General features: G+C 42.9%; 1 protein-coding gene across 4 annotated transcripts in view; it reads right to left on the reverse strand.

The window, feature by feature from the left end:
• The window catches only part of LOC127456174 (A-kinase anchor protein SPHKAP-like), a 187,054-nt gene that overhangs the window by 59,238 nt on the left and 107,964 nt on the right, over positions 1 to 19,852 (reverse strand). For all 4 annotated transcript variants that reach the window (XR_007899799.1, XM_051724522.1, XM_051724524.1 and 1 more), the window contains one exon: positions 3,316 to 3,418. Coding sequence is in view for 3 of the 4 variants with exons in the window: in XM_051724522.1 (XP_051580482.1) it covers positions 3,316 to 3,418 (103 nt within the window). In the remaining variant the exon portion in view is untranslated. The remainder of the gene's footprint in view (positions 1 to 3,315; positions 3,419 to 19,852) is intronic.

Here is a 19,852-nt window from a genome sequence, read left to right on the forward strand (position 1 = left end):
CTAGGGCTGGGTATAGATACAGATTACCCAATTCAATTCAGTTCTTGTTCACAAGCTCTCGATTCAATTTGATTCTGATTTCTATTCGATTCCAATTAATTTGGGTATATTTAATTTATAATGCCCATTTTGCTTACAAATTAAATAAATTCTCTCTCAGCTAATGCTGTTAATTATACAGGGCACCTTCTAACTTAGTACATTACGAAAATTTAGCCAATTTAATTTTATCATTAGTTTTTACCAATTTGATCACATTTTAGCCTTTTAATGTACAAATTCCATGTATTCCATCAATAAATCAATAAATATGTCTTACAATGTATATAAACTGTATATACAGTATATATATATATATATATATATATATATATATATATATATATATATATATATATATATACATACACACACTGCAATTCTTCCTTTGTTTTTGTAGGTTGCAACAATCTGTTTGTGCGATATGGCCCTACATCAGCACTGCTGTGATTTGGCCGCAGGCACGAGGCCGTAGCGATCACGGAGCACTGTTGTATGTAAACAGTGGCTGACGCAGATTCACTTCACGTCACCAACTGGCTCTTTTTACACACAAAAATGATCTTTTGCACATCACCTGCTTGCTAACATATGTAATGTCAAAAAAAAAAAGACAAACAGTAGCTCTTAACACATATGCACTGCTCTTACACTTTAGTTTAGAACGGCACGAACACAAGTGGAGTGATACACACACAGTGAAGCATCCGAGTGATGGTGGTGTCAGACCATCAGTGCTCATGGAACATCTCTCGTCCAATCAGATTCGAGGACCGGAACTAACTGTTGTGTATATATATATATATATATATATATATATATAGTTATATGTTTATTGTTTACATGCATAAGTATTTAAACTGATATTTAGAAGTGCTTAAACAGTACTGTCTCTTTAAGAATAGTGACAGTTTAGTGAGCATGTCACAGAAGTGTGTTGGTTGAGTACTTAACGAGAGGAGTTGCACTGCTTCTTTAATGCATCCATGCTATGTGTGATTAAAATTAAATGTTTCTATTTTGTTTTGTTTTTGATCAACAACTGACTATAAAGAACAGAAAGGGTATTAAAAGATTAAAAGTATTTACTGTGTAACTGCATGTTGTTCTGCAAAATTCCCACATTTGCTGCTACTGAGGTTGAGGTATGGGTAGGTTTAGGTTAGGGTTAGGATTAGGGGTTAGATTTAGGTTTTGTGGTAAGTGTTGGGTTAGGGCTAGGGGTAAAATTGACAGTGTAACTACAAATGTAATTAAATGCAACAACATGTATGTACATAATAAGTACATTGTATCAAATGGTTAAATACATAGTGGTTAAGGCCACCTAATATAAAGTGGGTCCGACACAATTCATTGACAAATGGATTGCGTGGATCTCGTCTTCTCACACACATTACATGGAATGAGTCAAATCAAACTTTAACTCACAAGATACAGTGAAAGGATCTTGCACTAAACTTCTATACCAATATACTACTCAATCACTGGATTTCTCACAGACATTTTTAGTCGCATATAGCGTGAAATTTGGACGCATATCTGAGAGATTTACTCCCATTGCAGAGACAGATTATTCAGTCTTTTTTACCATAATAAGAGTGAGTAATTTCTCATAAGAGTAATTTGGTCAAAAGTCAGACTACACTTTCCCTGCTTTATGTTTGCTGTTGCATGCAACCAGCATGGACAGTGCAATAGAAAGATGTGTTGTCTATGTATTTATTGTGGTACCCAGACTTTCTCTCTCATCACGTTCAATTCAGTCTGAAAACTCACAACTTAAATACAATTTCCTTTGCCATTAAGTGCCACTGAATAGTGCTTTAGGCAACAATAAGGGACTTTTAGTACGGCATTCCATCTGCAAGGGCAGAAGAATGTGGATGTTCAAAAACTTTTAATGGAACCAAATATCATGAAATCATTCGATTACAGAGTTTTATATTTTTATTTTTATTTTTTAAGTGTAACTGGTTCTCAGTTCCCAACCCTACTGAATAGTGCAGAGCGGATCAGTTCATGCTGTGCAAATCAGTTTGGAGTGCACACAGGTGGGTCCTTGCTGCACAGTGTCACACAAGTTAACTCATTGAGCGCAGTACCACTTGTGCCCACAGTAGTGATGCAGTGTGCTTTTTGTACCTTTTTTGCTCTCTGAACTTTGCATAAATGAAGGGGATGTTATCTGCTTTTTTATATGGTGGTGGGGGTGGGGCGATTTTGCACAGTAATTTTTATTTATTTTTTAAATGTCAAGAAATGTCCATCAGTAATGGCTCATCTCCTGATTAAAAGAAAGAGAGCTACAAAAATTATTATTACAGTATGATGCTATAGTATCTTCCCCTTCCACTGATCTTGGATCTGCTCCCACAGGGGCCACTTTACTTTAGGACCCATCTGCTAATAAAGCGGTTTGGTTGAAAGCGATATAAATTAAAAAGAGCTAGAAGACAAGGGAGACATTGAACAAATCAGGCTTCTTGTTCTGTCACACTCCCTCTTTCTCTCACTCCCTCTTTTTTGAAGCCTTTCCTTTTTATACATTGAATTTACATTGAGCTAATGTAACCTGACTTGTAGTGCAGCTGCCTACTGAGTAAAAAGCCAAAGTCTCTGTCCGTGCACAGGTGGGAGCAGTCAGCCAATCAGGGAGGCTTCATTTTAATCATTCTGTGATGCGCCTCTGCTTGGAGCATAAGATTCCTGCTAGTGCTCAAACACAAGTCCTCAAACTGTTACACATCCATGTGCATTCAGCACATTCATGATGCTTCAGGCAATGCCGAAACATACTATAATATGCAGCAACAAATTCTTGGCCCATGCACTGCACGTGCTGTCCCTTTGTACATACTTAGTGTATTCTTGCATTAATGTATCGCTAACAAACCTGAGTACTCTAGGGGGCGATAGACTTGCCTTCAAATGTCTGTGCCATTAAACTGGATGTGTTTTTATTCAGGTATCTAGCTAGAAACATGGTGACAGTATATCTAACTTTAATTTGCTAAACAAGATTCTCTTTAAACTGTTGTTCCGCCATGATAGTAGTTGACATGAAAGAGAAAACGGATCATAGAAGAAGAAATTTAATGGGCTGATTGCCCATTACGGCAATTCTGAAAATGCAACACATGCTTTTGGAATGCAATGACAAAAGAAATTGTGCTTGGGTAGCTAGAAGGGTTTGCATTTATGTAATAGCGCAGAGTATGTTTCAGGCCTTGACATAATACAGTGGTAAACACAGACACACACACGGATATGCACCTTCTTGCAGGTGGAGACAGAGGACCCAAGGGTGCTCTCAGTTCTAACTTCCTGTGTGTCCACGGACTCAGACCCCTCATACATGGCAGACGATTGGAAATTACTGTAAAAAAAAAAGCGAGAGAAAGAGAGAGAGACTGTAAAACATGAAAATTGAAGAAGTGCCCAAATGGCCAGTAACTTTTACAATGTCTGGGTAAAATGAAGTAAATGAAAAATGAGTTTCTTTATTTCTCTCTCTGTGACATTTGTGGATAAAGGCACAGTCAAAAGAGAGAGAAAGTGAGAGTGGGAAAGGAGAAGAAAATGGAACATGGACTGTTTAATTAAATTCTACAGGATTAATTGGCTACTAGGGGTACATTGAGTAAGGATGAAAAATCATAGTCAATCACCCAGTTCTCTGATGTGGCAGAAAAAGAACATTATCCAAATTGTACAGTGTGCACTGGATGTTCCTCTGCTGCAGACCATTTGTATCTGAACTCCATATTCTCTAGCCCCGTCTCAGGACAAGTCAAAATAATTTGTCAAAGATGGCGAAATCATAAGAAATCGCACGAGTTGGCTCATACAAAAATGTATGACTTGAGCCAAAATCTAAACTGAACATAAAGTCTAACCCCCTACCCGAACCATAAATGTGACCATGATTTAAATACCACAGAATAAAGAAAACGTTGGGGTTTGGAAAGAGACAAGGGACACATATTACATTTTATTGACATACACCAGGCATTTGTATTAATAAATAAATAAATATGGAATGAGTAACTGAATTTGTTCACTGGAATTTCCTTTTTCTAGGCGAGGTAAAATTTGATGTCTGTATTGTATCGATTTGAAATTATGTTGATTGGTTGGTTTCTGTGGGGATAAAAGTCATAAGTTTTCATACAAGCCAAGTTTTACGTTCAAAACGTGTGAGCTCTTTGTTATCTTTAAAAATACAATTATATTTCAAAAGCCCATGAACTCTAAAACAAGTCAGTCAACAGTTAAATTTGCGTTAAGCAGGCACTTGAAAACCAAAAACAGTAAGTGTGTGTATGTGTTCTGTCCCAATTTTCTCTTTATATTTCATGACCCATCTTTTCTCTTACCAATCTGAGTGTGTACACAAACCCCCTGAGAAATGGTGCATTTTAGTCATGACAGAATGATTGTATTTACGAGTTGAACATCCATGAACACCACCACAAAGTCATAATTACAAGTGGGAAACGTCCTGGTTACTTTCGTGACCTCCGTTCCCTGATGGAGGGAACGAGACGTTGTGTCGATGTAGTGACACTAGGGGTCACTCTTGGGAGCCCCAAACATCTCTGCTTTTTGAAAAAAGGCCAATCGGAATTGGCGAGTAGAATTTGCATGCCACTGCCCCGGACATATGGGTATAAAAGGAGCTGGTATGTGACCACTCATTCAGGTTTTGTGCTGAGGAACCAAGACAAGGTCCCAGCCATTTCAGTGGGTAGTTCAGTGTTGTGGCAAGAGGGACACAACATCTCGTTCCCTCCATTAGGGAACGGAGGTTACGAAAGTAACCAGGATGTTCCCTATCTGTCACTCACTCGACATTGTGTCGAAGTAGTGGCACTAGGGGTCCCTATACAAAACGCCACAACTAGCTGAACTGTCACGTAACCTCCCCCAGTGCTCTTATGAGCATCGAATGGTCCTTCGTGAACAAGTCGACTGCCCAACAAATAGGAACAGGCTAGCCCAGCCGTGGCCTCTTTTCCTCTTTTTTCACCCCAAAAAGAATGGAATTTGTTAACCGACTGGGGGCATAAATGTCTACGTCAGTGGGGTGTCACTCCCAAGGGGAAAACACCGCGGAGACCACACCCCGCCCAGAGAAGGGGGGGGGTATTCTGAGTGGAAATATGTCACATGGTCTTACCGAGTCTTGTCGGAAGTATGTCATGTGGAGAAGTCACATGGTAGGTCCTCCCCGATGGGGGAGGAGTTTCTACAAGCATGGTGACCGGGGGCAGAGGGGCCTCTGCCCAAGGAAGACGCAGTTTACTGACAGGGAAACGATTTCGTGAAAAACATATCACATGGGGTCACCTATGGGGAACCAGCGCATGTGGAGCACCTACCTTAGTACAGGGCTTAGTTAGCACATGTACTGGGCCGGCAGCGAGTTTCTCCGCAAACTCGTCTACCACAGGGCTAAGGAGGAAAGTCATCCAGGGATCACAACTTGTGAACACGACTGGGAGTCAAAGGCACACGTCTTCACCTCGTGGGAGGGGAAAGGCGCTATACGCAAGCGGTACACCCGGCAAGCTGTCCCGGAACTTACCTGTTCGGACCGACAACACACGGGATGAAACCAGCTCAACCCGGAGATTATAGAACCTCACAAAGGTGTTGGGTGTCGCCCAGCCCGCTGCTCTGCAGATGTCTGCCAAAGAGGCACCACTGGTCAGGGCCCAGGAGGCCGCTTCACTCCTAGTAGAGTGGGCTCGTAGCGCCATGGGGGGCGGCACATCCTGAGCGTGATATGCCATCATGATGGCGTCAATGACCCAGTGGGCGATCCTCTGTTTGGAGAAAGCCCTTCCTTTCCGCTGTCCACCAAAGCAGACAAAGAGCTGCTCGGAGCTTCTAAAGCTCTGCGTGTGATCCAAATAGATGCGTAAAGCACGCACCAGACACAGAAACACCAAAGCTGAGTCTGTGATGACCACGCGATGTGTCCCGTGGCGCCATGCCCATCTCGGGACTCGAGTCTGAAGCCAGTGCTGAAGCGGTCTCATATGCATCAACCCGAGCGGTGGGGCAACCGTAGAGGATGCCATATGCCCCAGGAGCCTCTGAACAGGTTTCAGTGGAACTGCTGTCTTCTGTCTGAACGCCTTCAGACAGTTCAGCACCGACTGTGCGTGCTCGTTCATGAGGCGTGCAGTCATCGAGACTGAGTCCAACTCCAAGCCAAGAAAAGAGATGCTCTGAACCGGGAAGAGCTTTCTCTTTTCCCAGTTGACCCGAAGCCCTAGACGGCTGAGGTGCCTGAGCACCAGGTCCCTGTGTGTGCACAGTAACTCTCGAGAGTGAGCTAGGATCAGCCAGTCATCAAGGTAGTTGAGTATGCAGACACCCACTTCCCTTAGCGGGGCAAGGGCTGCCTCTGCGACCTTCGTGAAGACACAAGGGGACAAGGACAGGCCGAAGGGGAGGACCTTGTACTGGTACGCCTGGCCCTCGAAAGCAAACCGCAGGAAGGGTCTGTGTCAAGGTAAAACTGAGACAAGGAAGTACGCGTCCTTCAGGTCTACCACCGTGAACCAATCTTGATGCCGGACGCTCGCTAAAATGCGTTTTTGCATCAGCATCTTTAACGGGAGTCTGTGCAAGGCCCAGTTCAGAACTCGCAGGTCCAAGATTGGCCGCAACCCACCGCCTTTCTTCGGTACGATGAAGTGAGGGCTGTAAAACCCTTTCTTCATCTCGGCTGGAGGGACAGGCTCCATCGCGCCCTTGCACAGAAGGGTTGCGATCTCCGCACGCAAGGTAGCGGCGCTCTCGCCCTTCACCGAGGTGAAGCGGATGCCGCTGAACCTGGGCGGGCGCCTGGCGAACTGAATCACGTAGCCGAGTCGGATGGTCCGGGTCAACCATCATGACGGGTTGGAAAGAGCAACCATGCGTCCAAACTCCGGGCGAGGGGGACTAAGGGGATAATCACATCGGACATACCGGCAGGTGGGACCTCGCGGCGGGGCGGAGCCTGAGGCGCCACATCGTGGGGGCTCGAGCCCTGTGGCCATGTTGAGTCCAGGGACATCGAAGCACTTACCTGGTTCCTGACACCCACCATAAGATTGGTCGAGGAGGGGGGAGGAGGAACATCGTCCCCGCAGTCCATCAGAGCCAACCCAGTGTGGGCGTGTTTGTGCCACAGCTGGGCATGCAGGGGTGGGGGGTCCACTGCTGGAGCGCCAAACCTGCCGAAATGGGACGGTGGACGGCGGTCGTGACGACAGCCGTGCGCACCTGACATGTGACCCAGAGAACAAGGAAACCACTCTTTTGTTGAAGTTTTGTGTACCGCAGCCACTTGGGCATGCAGTGAAAAATGAAACAAAAGATTCTCCTCCCGGCCCTCCAACGGGGGATGGAGTGGTCTGTCTACCAGCTCCGTAGAAGCGGATCTCCTCGTCCCTGGGTCGCCCGTCTTAGGGGCACTTCGAAGCCTTCCAAGTGTTCTTGGCAGCCGGCCGTGAGACGGGTGGGGTCTGCTTCCTGCGGTGGGCTCCACGCAGTGGCCGGGCCGCAGGGGCGGGCTGCGGCGGAGCCGGTGCTGTTGCTGCAGGAGGACGCCCTTGGCGACGAGCAGACGGGGTGCGGGGTCTTGAGCCCCGCCGGGGCAGGATGTACTGTACAGACTCCGTCTGCTTCTTCACCACCGAGAACTGCTGGGCGAAGTCCTCGACGGTGTCACCGAACAGGCTGACCCAGGAAATGGGGGCGTCAAGGAACCATGCCTTGTCAGCCTCTCTCATCTCGACCAGGTTGAGCCATAGTGGCGCTCCTGGACCACCAGGGTGGACATCGCCTGCCCGAGAGACCGCGCCGTGACCTTCGTCGCCCGGAGAGCGAGGTCGGCCGCCGAGCGCAGCTCCTGCATCAATCCCGGGTCAAAACTACCCTCGTGCATTTCTCTTAGCGCCTTGGCTTGGTGCACTTGCAGGAGAGTCGTGGCGTGCAGGGCTGAGGCGGCCTGTCCAGCGGCACCGCAGGCCTTAGTCGCCAGAGACAATATAACCTTACAGGCACTGGACAGGGGTCTCAGGTGGCCCCGCCAGGTGGCGGCGTTTTGCAAGCACAGGTGCACCGCAACCGCCTTTTCCACCTTGGGGATCGTGGAGTACCCCCTGGCAGCCCCAACATCGAGGGTAGTGAGAGCGGAAGAGCTCAGAGACCGGGTCCAGGCAGTGAAAGGTGCCCGCCACGATCTTGTGAGCTCCTCATGCACTTCCGGTAAGAAAGGGACCCAGGAACCAATCGTCAGGCTGCGAGGGATCGGGGGGGTGGAGGGTTCCACTCCAGCCCGACACACACAGCCACCCGGGCAAGCATGGCTGCCAGCTGCGCGTCAGGCTGCGACTGGGCGACCACACCCGAAGGTGGGAGCCCAATAGAGTCCTCAACGTCAGACTGGACAGCCCGCTCTACGATGTGCAATCGAGAGCTCATCCACTTCGCGAACGCCGAAACGAGATCGCAAACTTGCCCTGAGACGAGCCGGCAGTCTCATCCCAGCGGGGCAAACAAGCGTACTGGGGAATGGGAAATCCATGGGGAGTTACCCGGTGGAGTGGCTCCCATTGGGGTCCCCAAATTGGCCCCAGTACTAACCGACGCGGCCTCAAACTCGTAGGTAGAAGGACCGAGGCGGGGAGCCGCTGGGGTGGTCTTTCCTTCTAACGAAGGAAAAACCGCGACCGCAATGTTGCCATGGTCACGCTCTCGCAGTGAGAACATGTCCAGTCCACAAACACTGTCTCCGCGTAAGACCGCGATCGTGGCCATCGGAAGCGGAGAGGTAACGACCGCAACCAAGAAATACACAAACGGAGAGGCATCTTTAAAAAGACGCTCTCCGTTAATGCCACTCTTTTAAGAAGGGAAAATATAATTTTTTAGTAGGAAGAATATACTCTTTTAGCTGCTGAAGCGCCCAGGGGCGTTCTCTGCACTTCACTAGTGCAAGAGGGGGAGAAGCCACTGTAATGCGCTGTAAATCCAACAGCTTTTTGAGGTGAATGGATTGGCAGTGTAATTCAGCTCGCTGAACACAACCGCTCGGCTCCGAAGAGAAAATCTGCTGCTCATAAGAGCACTGGGGGAGGTTACGTGACAGTTCAGCTAGTTGTGGCGTTTTGTATAGGGACCCCTAGTGTCACTACATCGACACAATGTCGAGTGAGTGACAGATAGGGAACATCCTGGTTACTTTCGTAACCTCCGTTCCCTGATGGAGGGAACGAGACGTTGTGTCTCTCTTGCCACAACACTGAACTACCCACTGAAATGGCTGGGACCTTGTCTTGGCTCCTCAGCACAAAACCTGAATGAGTGGTTGCATACCAGCTCCTTTTATACCCGTATGTCCGGGGGAGTGGCATGCAAATTCCACTCGCCAATTCCCATTGGCCTTTTTTCAAAAAGCAGAGATGTTTGGGGCTCCCAAGAGTGACCCCTAGTGTCACTACATCGACACAACATCGAGTGAGTGACAGATAGGGAACTCGTGATTTTGTTTGAGCCCCGACTTTCCGAGTTGGGAGCGTGTCAATTTAAGAATCATGGCGGAAGCAAATTGTTATTGGTAATAATTCAGATTTACTTGAGGATTTTGACTGCATAGTTTAGTTTGTATGCATTTTTTGTACTGTTAATGAAAAATAATGATAAGACTAGCTGGTTAATGCAGCAACAAGCATTTGCAACAAAACTACATTTCCAGCACAAGAATGATAAAATAGATATACAGTACTGTGCAAAAGTTTTAGGCACTTAAGATGTTTCACAAAAACATTTGTCTTATGATGGTTATTTATATCTTCAGCTTTAGTGTGTCAATAAGAATGATACATTTAAGACTCACAAACATTACTTTTGCAAATAGAAAAGATTAGAAGAACAGGGTGCTCTGCAAGAGATGGCATTGCCCCCACAGAGCCCCCCACTGAACATCGAGTCAGTCTAAGATTACGTAAAGAGACAGAAGCAATTGAGACAGCCTAATTAGATAGAAGAACTGTGGTGAATTCTCCAAGAAGCTTGGTACATCCTATCTGCCAACAACCAAGAAAAACTGTGTTCAGGTGTACCTACAGTATGAGAATTGGGGCTGTTTTAAAAGCAAAGGTGGCCACACCAAATATTGATTTGGCTTTTTTATGTTTACTGGATTTTGTATGATGTCAATTGATAAATGAAAACTATTTATGTCATTATTTTTTGAAGTCACCCTCACTATGCAACATTTTTCACAAGTGCCTAAAACTTTTGCACAGTACTGTATAAAGCATTAATTACACACCTAATGTGTGGCTTTGCTCTTCATTTTGTTGCATTGGTGCTAAAAAAGCTTCCTGCCTTCACTAGTAAGTGAAAAAGAGAGAAAGAAAATTGAAACTGCAAAACGGGTCCGTTTTTTCCGACTAAATCACTTGAACGTACATCACATCGTATTTAAGGTTTACGAGCTTGTAAATACGACCTTTCCAGGATGACCTGAACCCACCAAAAGGCCAGGTTCTACTAGGTTTTCCTCAAGGTAATATAGGTTAGATAACAAATTATTAGGGCTGTCGTTTTAACGTTTTAATTTAGTGTGAATAATTATATGAAAAATAACACGTTAACGCAATTAATTATCCCTCCGACCTTTATGCAAATTCCGTAATAAGGAATGTTCCTACCATCAGAACAATTCGAGGTTGATGTACCACTTTGAAGCAGCAGAAGGCAGTCAGCACTCCAGCTGTACAGACAACACTGCTCGACAAACCAACAAGCAGGCAGGTCAGCCTTCCACAGATGACACTCTTACGTTCAATGGGTGCTTCTCAATCGGAAAGGCTAGAGCCTAGTTAGGCTGGATATCTTGGCTGCCACGTCATCAAGCACCGTCGAAGGCCATCTAAATTGTGAGGATCCTTGGAAGGCAGCCTCATTTCGCAATAAGTGCAGTTGATGCGCATGAACATATCTGAACTATGACATGCCCCGAGGGGAATAATACACAGATACCCGCACATGGGGCAAAGTCACATGGAATCAAATAATAAATCGCATCTTTTAAATTTGTTTTATTTGCATATAGTGCTGGAATTGAAGATTGGATTTCTATCCATTTGGTGGAGACACACTGATGTGGCCAAGTGTAAATGGAATGTGCTTATTCAATCGGAAAGCAATCCGATCAGTAAAAACGCATAAAGTGACCAAGTGTAAATACACCCTAAGTACATAACTGTTTTAGACTAGGTATGCAATTTTTTTAATCTGCTGATTAAGAAGGCTATTTTCAACGAGGTTCCGACTGCTTAACATGTTAAACTATCTTTGATTCTGTGTGCACGTCATGTTTAGAATATAATGCACGACTGCACGTTGTGAAATACACGCAACTTTTCAGAGCGTTTTTTTCTCTCTCATAGATTTGGCTTAGTCTACCTGTTAATTATTTTCAACAATGTCCTGACTGTTTTAATATATTAAGTAACTTTTACTTGGTAATTTCCGTTTAGAACAGGCTTTTAATGGTTGTTCCAATGATCCTGCACTATTCATTAAATTTTTTCAATAAATATGTCTGTTACATATTCGCTAATGTTGATTCAGTGAATGCGTGTCATGTTCTATATTTAATGTACAATGATCATAATTCAAGGCGAGCATGTCGCAGATAAATGCCCCTTGTCAGTGGAATTCAGCATCGGATTTGGAATAGATTAAGTATTTTAAATGGGTCGCATAACATTTTTTTTTTTTTTTTTCTGTTTTCTGAAGGTTGGTTTCTCTTTAGACTAGTCGACTAGTCGGTTATAAAACTTCCGTTTAAACGACAGTCAAATTAATCGTAGCGCACATCCCTAGTACAAAACACATGCTCGTATGGGTTTTTTACTCATAACGACCTGTCACACATGCATTCAGTTTTCTCAGTCTGTCAATCATAGACTCAGCAAGAATCCGTAAACCAATGTATGTGAGTTTCATTCATGACAACCTTTCACAAGCGCCTTCAGTTTTTTCAGTCCCTCAATAACAGGACCAGCATGCAAGAGGCTGCAAATTAATGCTGTTTTTGTCCTGTTCTGTTCAATGCTACACTGTAAAAAATGTCTGTAATTTTAACAGTAAAAGACTGTAAAAATGCTACAGAAATAAAACGTTAATTGATTAACGAGTATTAACTGTAAAATATGCAGTAAAAAAAATTAATATATTTTTTAAAAGACAATACAGTAGTTTTTACAATAAAATGTTGTAAAAATAAAACATTTTAGATTGAAAAAGTATGATTTTCCTGTATAATTAATGGTAAAAAAAATGACATGTTTAACAAGAGAGTACATTTACTTTTTACAGCAAATTATTGTTAAAATTACAGTATAAAGCAGTAATCGGGCGTTCCCACAATTCCCTGCGTGACCCATTACATTTCATAATATTTGATGGGAATAGTTATGTTTCTTCTTATTTTTAATATCAGTTACGTACATTGGGGTGTTCTGTTTTATATTTAATGTAGTTTAGTTAATGTTTATTACGTTATTAAAATTTTACATGTACTACCGTGATGGTGTTTAGTGTTTGTGTAAGTGCAACTGAGCACTGTCTCTACATGTTTATTGGTTATTGCTCCTGGAGGAGCCACTATTGATGAACTTCATGTCATCATGTGCTCTTCTGTAGTTACAACAAATACCTTATAAAGTAAAAAGCAGATTTTTACAGTTTCAGTAGGCTAATATCAAGTTTATTACATTTTTTTACTGTAAATTTAACAGATTTTTTTTTTTAATTGTTTTTTTTTTAAGTGCCATCGTGGTCATGTAAATTACAACAGTTTTAAACTGTAAAATTTACAGGTTGTTCTGTAAAGTTGTTTACATTTTTACTGTATTTTTTACATAATTATTCTGGCAACCACAGCTGCCAAATTTATTTTGTAAAACAACAGGATTCTTTTTACAGTATAGGGATCGGCGGATCAATCCTAAAGTATCGATACTTCTGAAACTGATGTTGATTGAGAATATCTATCCTCACATAGAAATATCTATACAAAAAAACATTTTAACTAGTGATATTATTATTTAGTTATCATGAAAATGAATGCCTATTGTAAGGGTCAGAGTGAAAAAAGAAGTATATATTAGCAAATGGTTAGAAACTATTTGTTCTTCCACTCATCTTAACGCATGAGCTGCTGAAAGTCACGCAGTCACAGAAACCATAAAACCATGATTAATTTCTAAAGGGTAAACAAAACAGAAGTCTAATATTTTTTCTTTTTATGACTATAAATGTCACAAGGATTTGCAAAAAAAAATTTATTTAATAAAGGTATCAGCAATATTGGCCTTGATATTAATTGATATTGGATCAAAATGAAAATAAGTAGTACCACCCATCTCTATTCAACGCTCCCGCTAAAGAAATTTAGATGCTTCCGCAAGACTAAGCAATTGAGTAGACCCACTGATATATACTGTATATAGAACTGGATCGCTGAAGCAACGTTAAACTTTCAGCAGGAGGTGAAGTCACCGGAATTGTTTGAGCGGCCATCTTAGTATGCCCAAACTCTCATAGAGCGTCAATGACTGACAGGCAAAAACACCCCCGTTTCACCGTTTCCAACCTACAGCTATGACAGTTGCATTTCGCCCTCTAGTGACAATCATCTTTAATGTTTAATTAGCTTGTTATGGATAATATTTGTTACGAGGGAGAAGATATACGCCTATCGCAATGTCAGAGTATTCACCTGCCCCGGTGTTCAGTCTATCAGTGCAGCACAACAATCATCAAGGGAAGCGGAAAAACTGTCCACAAGTTGTAATGTAAGTAGGAAAAGCTGTAATATCTGCTTGTTTAGGGTGACAACATGTCCTTACCCTCGAAAGGGACCAGGATTTCACCTTAAATGCCCGGGATTTGTTTGTTTTCACATTGAAGTGTTCTCTGTAGTCAGTTTAATTAATTGTCATCCAGTCAAACCCATATCAGTTTAATTTTAACCAACTGTGCGTGTGATAGAGGGAGAGAGTGCGCGCTCTTATTCAAGTGACCAAGAGAACAAGGCACTTTTTGATAAAAACATAAAACAAGTAACTCTGAACAAACACTTGATGAATACAATAAATACGTCTGAAAATGTCTGTTTGTATCTTACCTCAGTTTCAGATTAAATTTGTTAGAGGTGGATTCTGTTTGATATAGATATACATAACTTCAAGAAACAGGAAAAATGGGGGTCTGGGTAGCTCAGCGAGTAAAGACGCTGACTACCACCCCTGGAGTTCGCAAGTGTGAATCACAGGGTATGCCAAGTAGTGCCCGACCGATATATCGGTCGGCCGATATTAGCCTTTCGCCAATATATCGGTTTCGGCGTATATTTTACCGATATGCGCCGATATGAAAACTTTTATTTTATTTATTCTTTATTTAAGTGGTCAGCAATTGACTAACACTAAACAGTACTGATGTTTATTTAGCTATTTATTGTATTTTTAATTATTCTTTATTTTCTCAGTGTTCATTTCTAGAATTTGTTACAATGTATAATAATAATGTCAAATGTTCTTTGATAAAAATATTTGTTTAAGAAAGCAGCCTTCTGAGTACCTTTGCATAGTCATATCGGTGCAAAATTGGTGCAAAATCCACATAGAAAAGGTCTGTTTTCATTCCAGCTCAAAAATTAGCTATATCGGTCACCATATCGGTATATAGATATACATAACTTCAAGAAACAGGAAAAATGGGGGTCTGGGTAGCTCAGCGAGTAAAGACGCTGACTACCACCCCTGGAGTTCGCAAGTGCGAATCACAGGGTATGCCAAGTAGTGCCCAACCGATATATCGGTCGGCCGATATTAGCCTTTCGCCAATATATCGGTTTCGGCGTATATTTTACCGATATGCGCCGATATGAAAAAAATTTTTCAGAACATATAATGCAGAAAACAACGCTTTAGAATTGGTGTCATAGCATAGTTTGTCCAGCAGAGCATGCTCCGACTCCATTGTTTACAGAGCTGACTCTGAACTGACGGTGGTTCTGCAGACAGGGCGGAGTTAAATGGTGTGGATTTGTACGAACTCTTCTCCATAAATTGCTAACTAGTTTGTGAAATACATACTGGAAAGTTAATAGAAAATGACCCCATCATTTTATATAACTAATATAACGTTAACCCTGTCCATGACAACCATGTCACTCATGTTTATCACATCTGTTTGCTGTTAGCCAGCTATAGTTTGTCAGTGCAGTCAGTAATGCAGCAGATTGAAAGGTAAACATCAGAGCATTTTTTTGCAGCTCAGCAGACAACGGTGCAGTGGTGGATTGTGTGTGGTGAGTGTTAATTTCACGCTTTGCTACCTAATTGGTGAGACACAATGCTGGAAAGTAAATAAAGTCCATCTTTTACTCTCCATGGCAACAAGTTTACAGCTAACTAGCTAACCACGTAGCTACTTTCATTGCTGTCAGCATGTAAACATGTATTCACCAAACTGTTTTGTTCAGGATTCACAGTTTGGTACCCCCTTCAACCGAACAATTCCAGTCGTTGCATTTATAATATGTAATATTTAAAAGTCTGGTTTTCCAGACATTAAAATAGGATGCGTAATAAAAGTAGATTTAATAAATAGTATATTCGCCCTGTGTAAATAATAATATATAGGAACTTTATCTAAAATAAATGAGGGGTGATAAATACTAATGCAACAGGCTGGAAAAACAGACATTTATTTATTTTAATATCCTATATATATTTTGAATGTGATGAAACTTGACACCGGGCGACACACCTTAGAAACGGCACCATTAGATTGGTTTCATGCTGAAGAGCTGCTTAAAAGTACGTTTTTTTCTCTCTCGTAAATGTACATGAGTGTAAATGCCAACATCATCATATATGTCGAAAGGACTGATGCCTGTCAACCAAAACATGAGCTCATTGATGTCATTAAATGAGTCTGCTTTTTTATTCCATCAGTTACTCCTGGTCAGAGGCTGCAGTATATATTTAGTTTTAGTTTACGTCCTACATAAATGTAATGGTGCAACACTCAAATATTTAGTAGAGCGTAAATGGTGACTTAGTGCCCATTTACGCCACAACTAGACTAAGTTGTAACGTACGTATGCAACCGGTATGCAACCGGCCCCTGATGTTTATTTAGCTATTTATTTTATTTTTTATTTATTCTTTATTTTAATGGTCAGCCATTGACTGATACTAAACAGTACTGACGTTTATTTAGCTATTTATTTTATTTTTTATTTATTCTTTATTTTAATGGTCAGCAATTGACTAATACTAAACAGTACTGATGTTTATTTAGCTATTTATTGTATTTTTAATTATTCTTTATTTTCTCAGTGTTCATTTCTATTCACCATATCGGTGAATTTTCCCATTCTAAAATCGGTATCGGTCTCAAAATTCCCATATCGGTTGGGCTCTAATGCTAAGTGACTCCAGCCAGGTCTCCTAAGCAACCAAATTGGCCCGGTTGCTAGAGAGGGTAGAGCCACATGGGGTAAACTCCTCGTGGTCGCTATAATGTGGTTCGCTCTCGGTGGGGCACATGGTGAGCTGTGCTTGGATGCCGCGGTGGATGGCGTGCAGATATAAAATCGGTGACTGAATGACTAATGTTTACTCACTGAAATTAAATTATTTCCTATTAAGTCAATAGGGACATTGGAATGTTGGGGATGGATACAAACTGCACTTCAGTGGCCCAACAAATGCCCAAAATTGTGTTGCTATTGCTGTCAGCAAACGTCAGACTTTGTCACAGAAGTAACCAGAATCTCCGATCAACTCAAATTTGACACCAGAAACTGTACACTACCAGTTATCTCTTGCTATGCCCCATAGGTGGGGTGCACAGATGAGGAGAAAGCAGATTTCTGGGAAAGTATCGACGTCCACCTCCACACCATCACAGACAATGAAATCCTCTATGTGGGAGGAGGCCTAAATGGGCACGTTGGCCAGTCAAGGGATGGTATCGAAGAGACACATGGTGGATATGGCAAGGGAGCACAGAACAACGAAAGCAGAAGCTCATGGCCTTATAGCCGCAAACACATTCTTTCCAAAAAGACCGTTCCACCTCATCCCCTACAGTAGCGGTGGCTACAACACCCAAGTAGACTACTGGTTAGTGCGAAGAAGAGACCTCAAGGCAACTGTGGACACGAAAGTCATCACATCAGACAACACTGCCCCCTAACATCGACTGCTGATACTCGATTCCAAACTCCCAGCCCCACTTCCACCAAAGCCACCTAAAACATCAACAGAACATATTAAATGGTGGCGGCTAAAGGAGTGCGGATATCAATTTAAAGAGGCTTTAGTAACACTTGAGTTGGATGACACCACAACAGCTGCAGCAGCATGGGACGAGGCCACAGCCAAAATTCACAACTGTGCCTCCCAAGCCCTCTGGATGACAAAGCCTGGATGACGGTATTTGGACAAATAAATTTGGTGGTGGAATGAAGCAGTAAAACAAGCTGTTTGAGCAAAGAAGACTGCCTTCAAGCAGTGGCTCTAGACACGAGACGCTGAGGCCTTCCAAACAAATGGGAGTCTGAAATCTGCAGCAAAGAGAGGTTGCAGCAGCCAGGGCAGCCCACTACCAAGATCTCTACAATCAACTGGACACATCCGAAGGTGCCAATAACATCTATAGACTGGCCAAAATGCAGCACAGAGCAACACAAGACATTGGCAATGTAATGCATATGAAGGACAGGAACCAGCAACTGCTACGAACCCCCGAGGAAATTCAGCAACATTGGAAAGACCATTTTGCTGACATTTGCAATAAGGAATTCCCACACCCAGCCATATCTATCCACCAGCTAATATTTGGCCCAGTACCACCCATAACCACAACAGAAGTGGCAACCACAATAAGCCACATGAAGAATTGAAAAGCCATAGGGCCTGACGACATCCCCGCAGAGGTATGGAAACTGATGGGGAGAAAAGGAGCAGAATTCCTTGCAGCTTTATTCAACAAAATTACTAATGAAGATGAAGCACAACCCTCCTGGTTAACCAGCACCACACTCCCAATTTAGAAAGGCAAAGGCGATGTCAATGAATGCTCCAACTACAGGCCTATCCGTCTCCTGTGCCACACAATGAAGATATTCGAACGAGTACTGGACAAGCACATCAGGGACATTGTTACCATCACAGCAAATCAATGCGGCTTTGCAAAGGGATGCGGGACAACAGATACTATCCATGCAGCTCATCTAATGATGGAACAACATCACGAAAAGAGAAAGTGCATCCACCTGACCTTCCTAGACCTAGAGAAAGCTTTTGATCACGTACCACATGAGCTGATCTGGCAGTCATTGGAGTACTGGAAACATATGTCAAATGGATACAACTGCTGTACAAAAATGTCACCAGTGCCACCCTTCGACATTCAGGTAGGAGTCCTTCAGGGGTCTACACTATCGCCTCTGCTGTTCATACTCTGCATGGATACAGCGACAGCAGACATCCAAACCAGACACCCATGGACACTTCTCTATGCAGATTATGCCATGCTGGCAGACAAAACGCGACACGCATTCTCTAGAACAATGAGCTCATGCATGGCGAATGAGACAGGGCTCATGAGACAGGGCGAATATGGGATGTGGCTCAACATCAAGAAAACAGAGTATCTCGAATGTGGAGACCAGACAGATGGCACCATCTATGTAGATGGATAACAACTTAACAAGGTAACTTAATTACCTTGGATCCTACGTCACAGTTGATGGTGACACAATACGAGATGCACGAATGCAAGCGAATGCAGCATGAGTAAAATGGCGGCAAACTACTGCAGTCCTCTGTGACCGCAAGATCCAACACGTCTGAAATCCAAGATCTACAGAACTGTTATCAGACCAGTGGCATCACCAAGTAACATGAACAAGTCTTGAGCGCCACGGAAATGTGGATGCTTAGGTGGTCAATTGGGCTGACAAGGCTTGATTGAGTTACAAACATCCACGTACGGAAGACACTCTGTGTTGCCCCAATTCGAGAAAAGATGCAGGAAGCACGCTTGAGGTGTTACGGACGTGCTACGAAGTAGTTTAGATTCAGTAGCTAAATAACACTAGCACTCAGCCCAGAAGTGGAAGACCAAAGAAACGATGGTTGGATCAGATAAAGGAAGACATGAGTGCAGCCAATGTCACCAAAGAGGATGCAGCAGACCATGCAAAATGGAGGCAATAACGCAGAAAAGCCGACCCTACGACCAAGCGGGACAACACCTAGGCTGGACAAAGAGAGGACATTGGAATGTTTGGGCATCGTGATATGGCGGCGCAGTGGCTTCACTGATATGATGTCATGAGCAATCCAGTTCTATATACAGTATATCAGTGAATAGACCTTATACACAGAAGCACCATCTTGTTTTTTACGGGAACGACAACAAGGCTGTGAGGGATAGATGTGCGGTCTCTTCAGTAAGTTGTACTCTTGTTTAAAATGTTTTGGATCATTCCGCTGACTAAATATCTTGCCAAGAAATTTAAGAAAACTCCAGAAAACATGAGTTGTGGAAAATAAGATGTGATCTACGAGCTTTGTACAGCTTTATACAGTGCATGGCATTGAAGTCTATCCCTCACAGCCTAATTTTCATAAACATCAAAAATCTAATATGACGCTACTGTGTATAATTAATATATATATATATATATATATATATATATATATAT

The sequence above is a fragment of the Myxocyprinus asiaticus genome, chromosome 18 (assembly GCF_019703515.2).
Source record: "Myxocyprinus asiaticus isolate MX2 ecotype Aquarium Trade chromosome 18, UBuf_Myxa_2, whole genome shotgun sequence".
NCBI lineage: Eukaryota > Metazoa > Chordata > Actinopteri > Cypriniformes > Catostomidae > Myxocyprinus > Myxocyprinus asiaticus.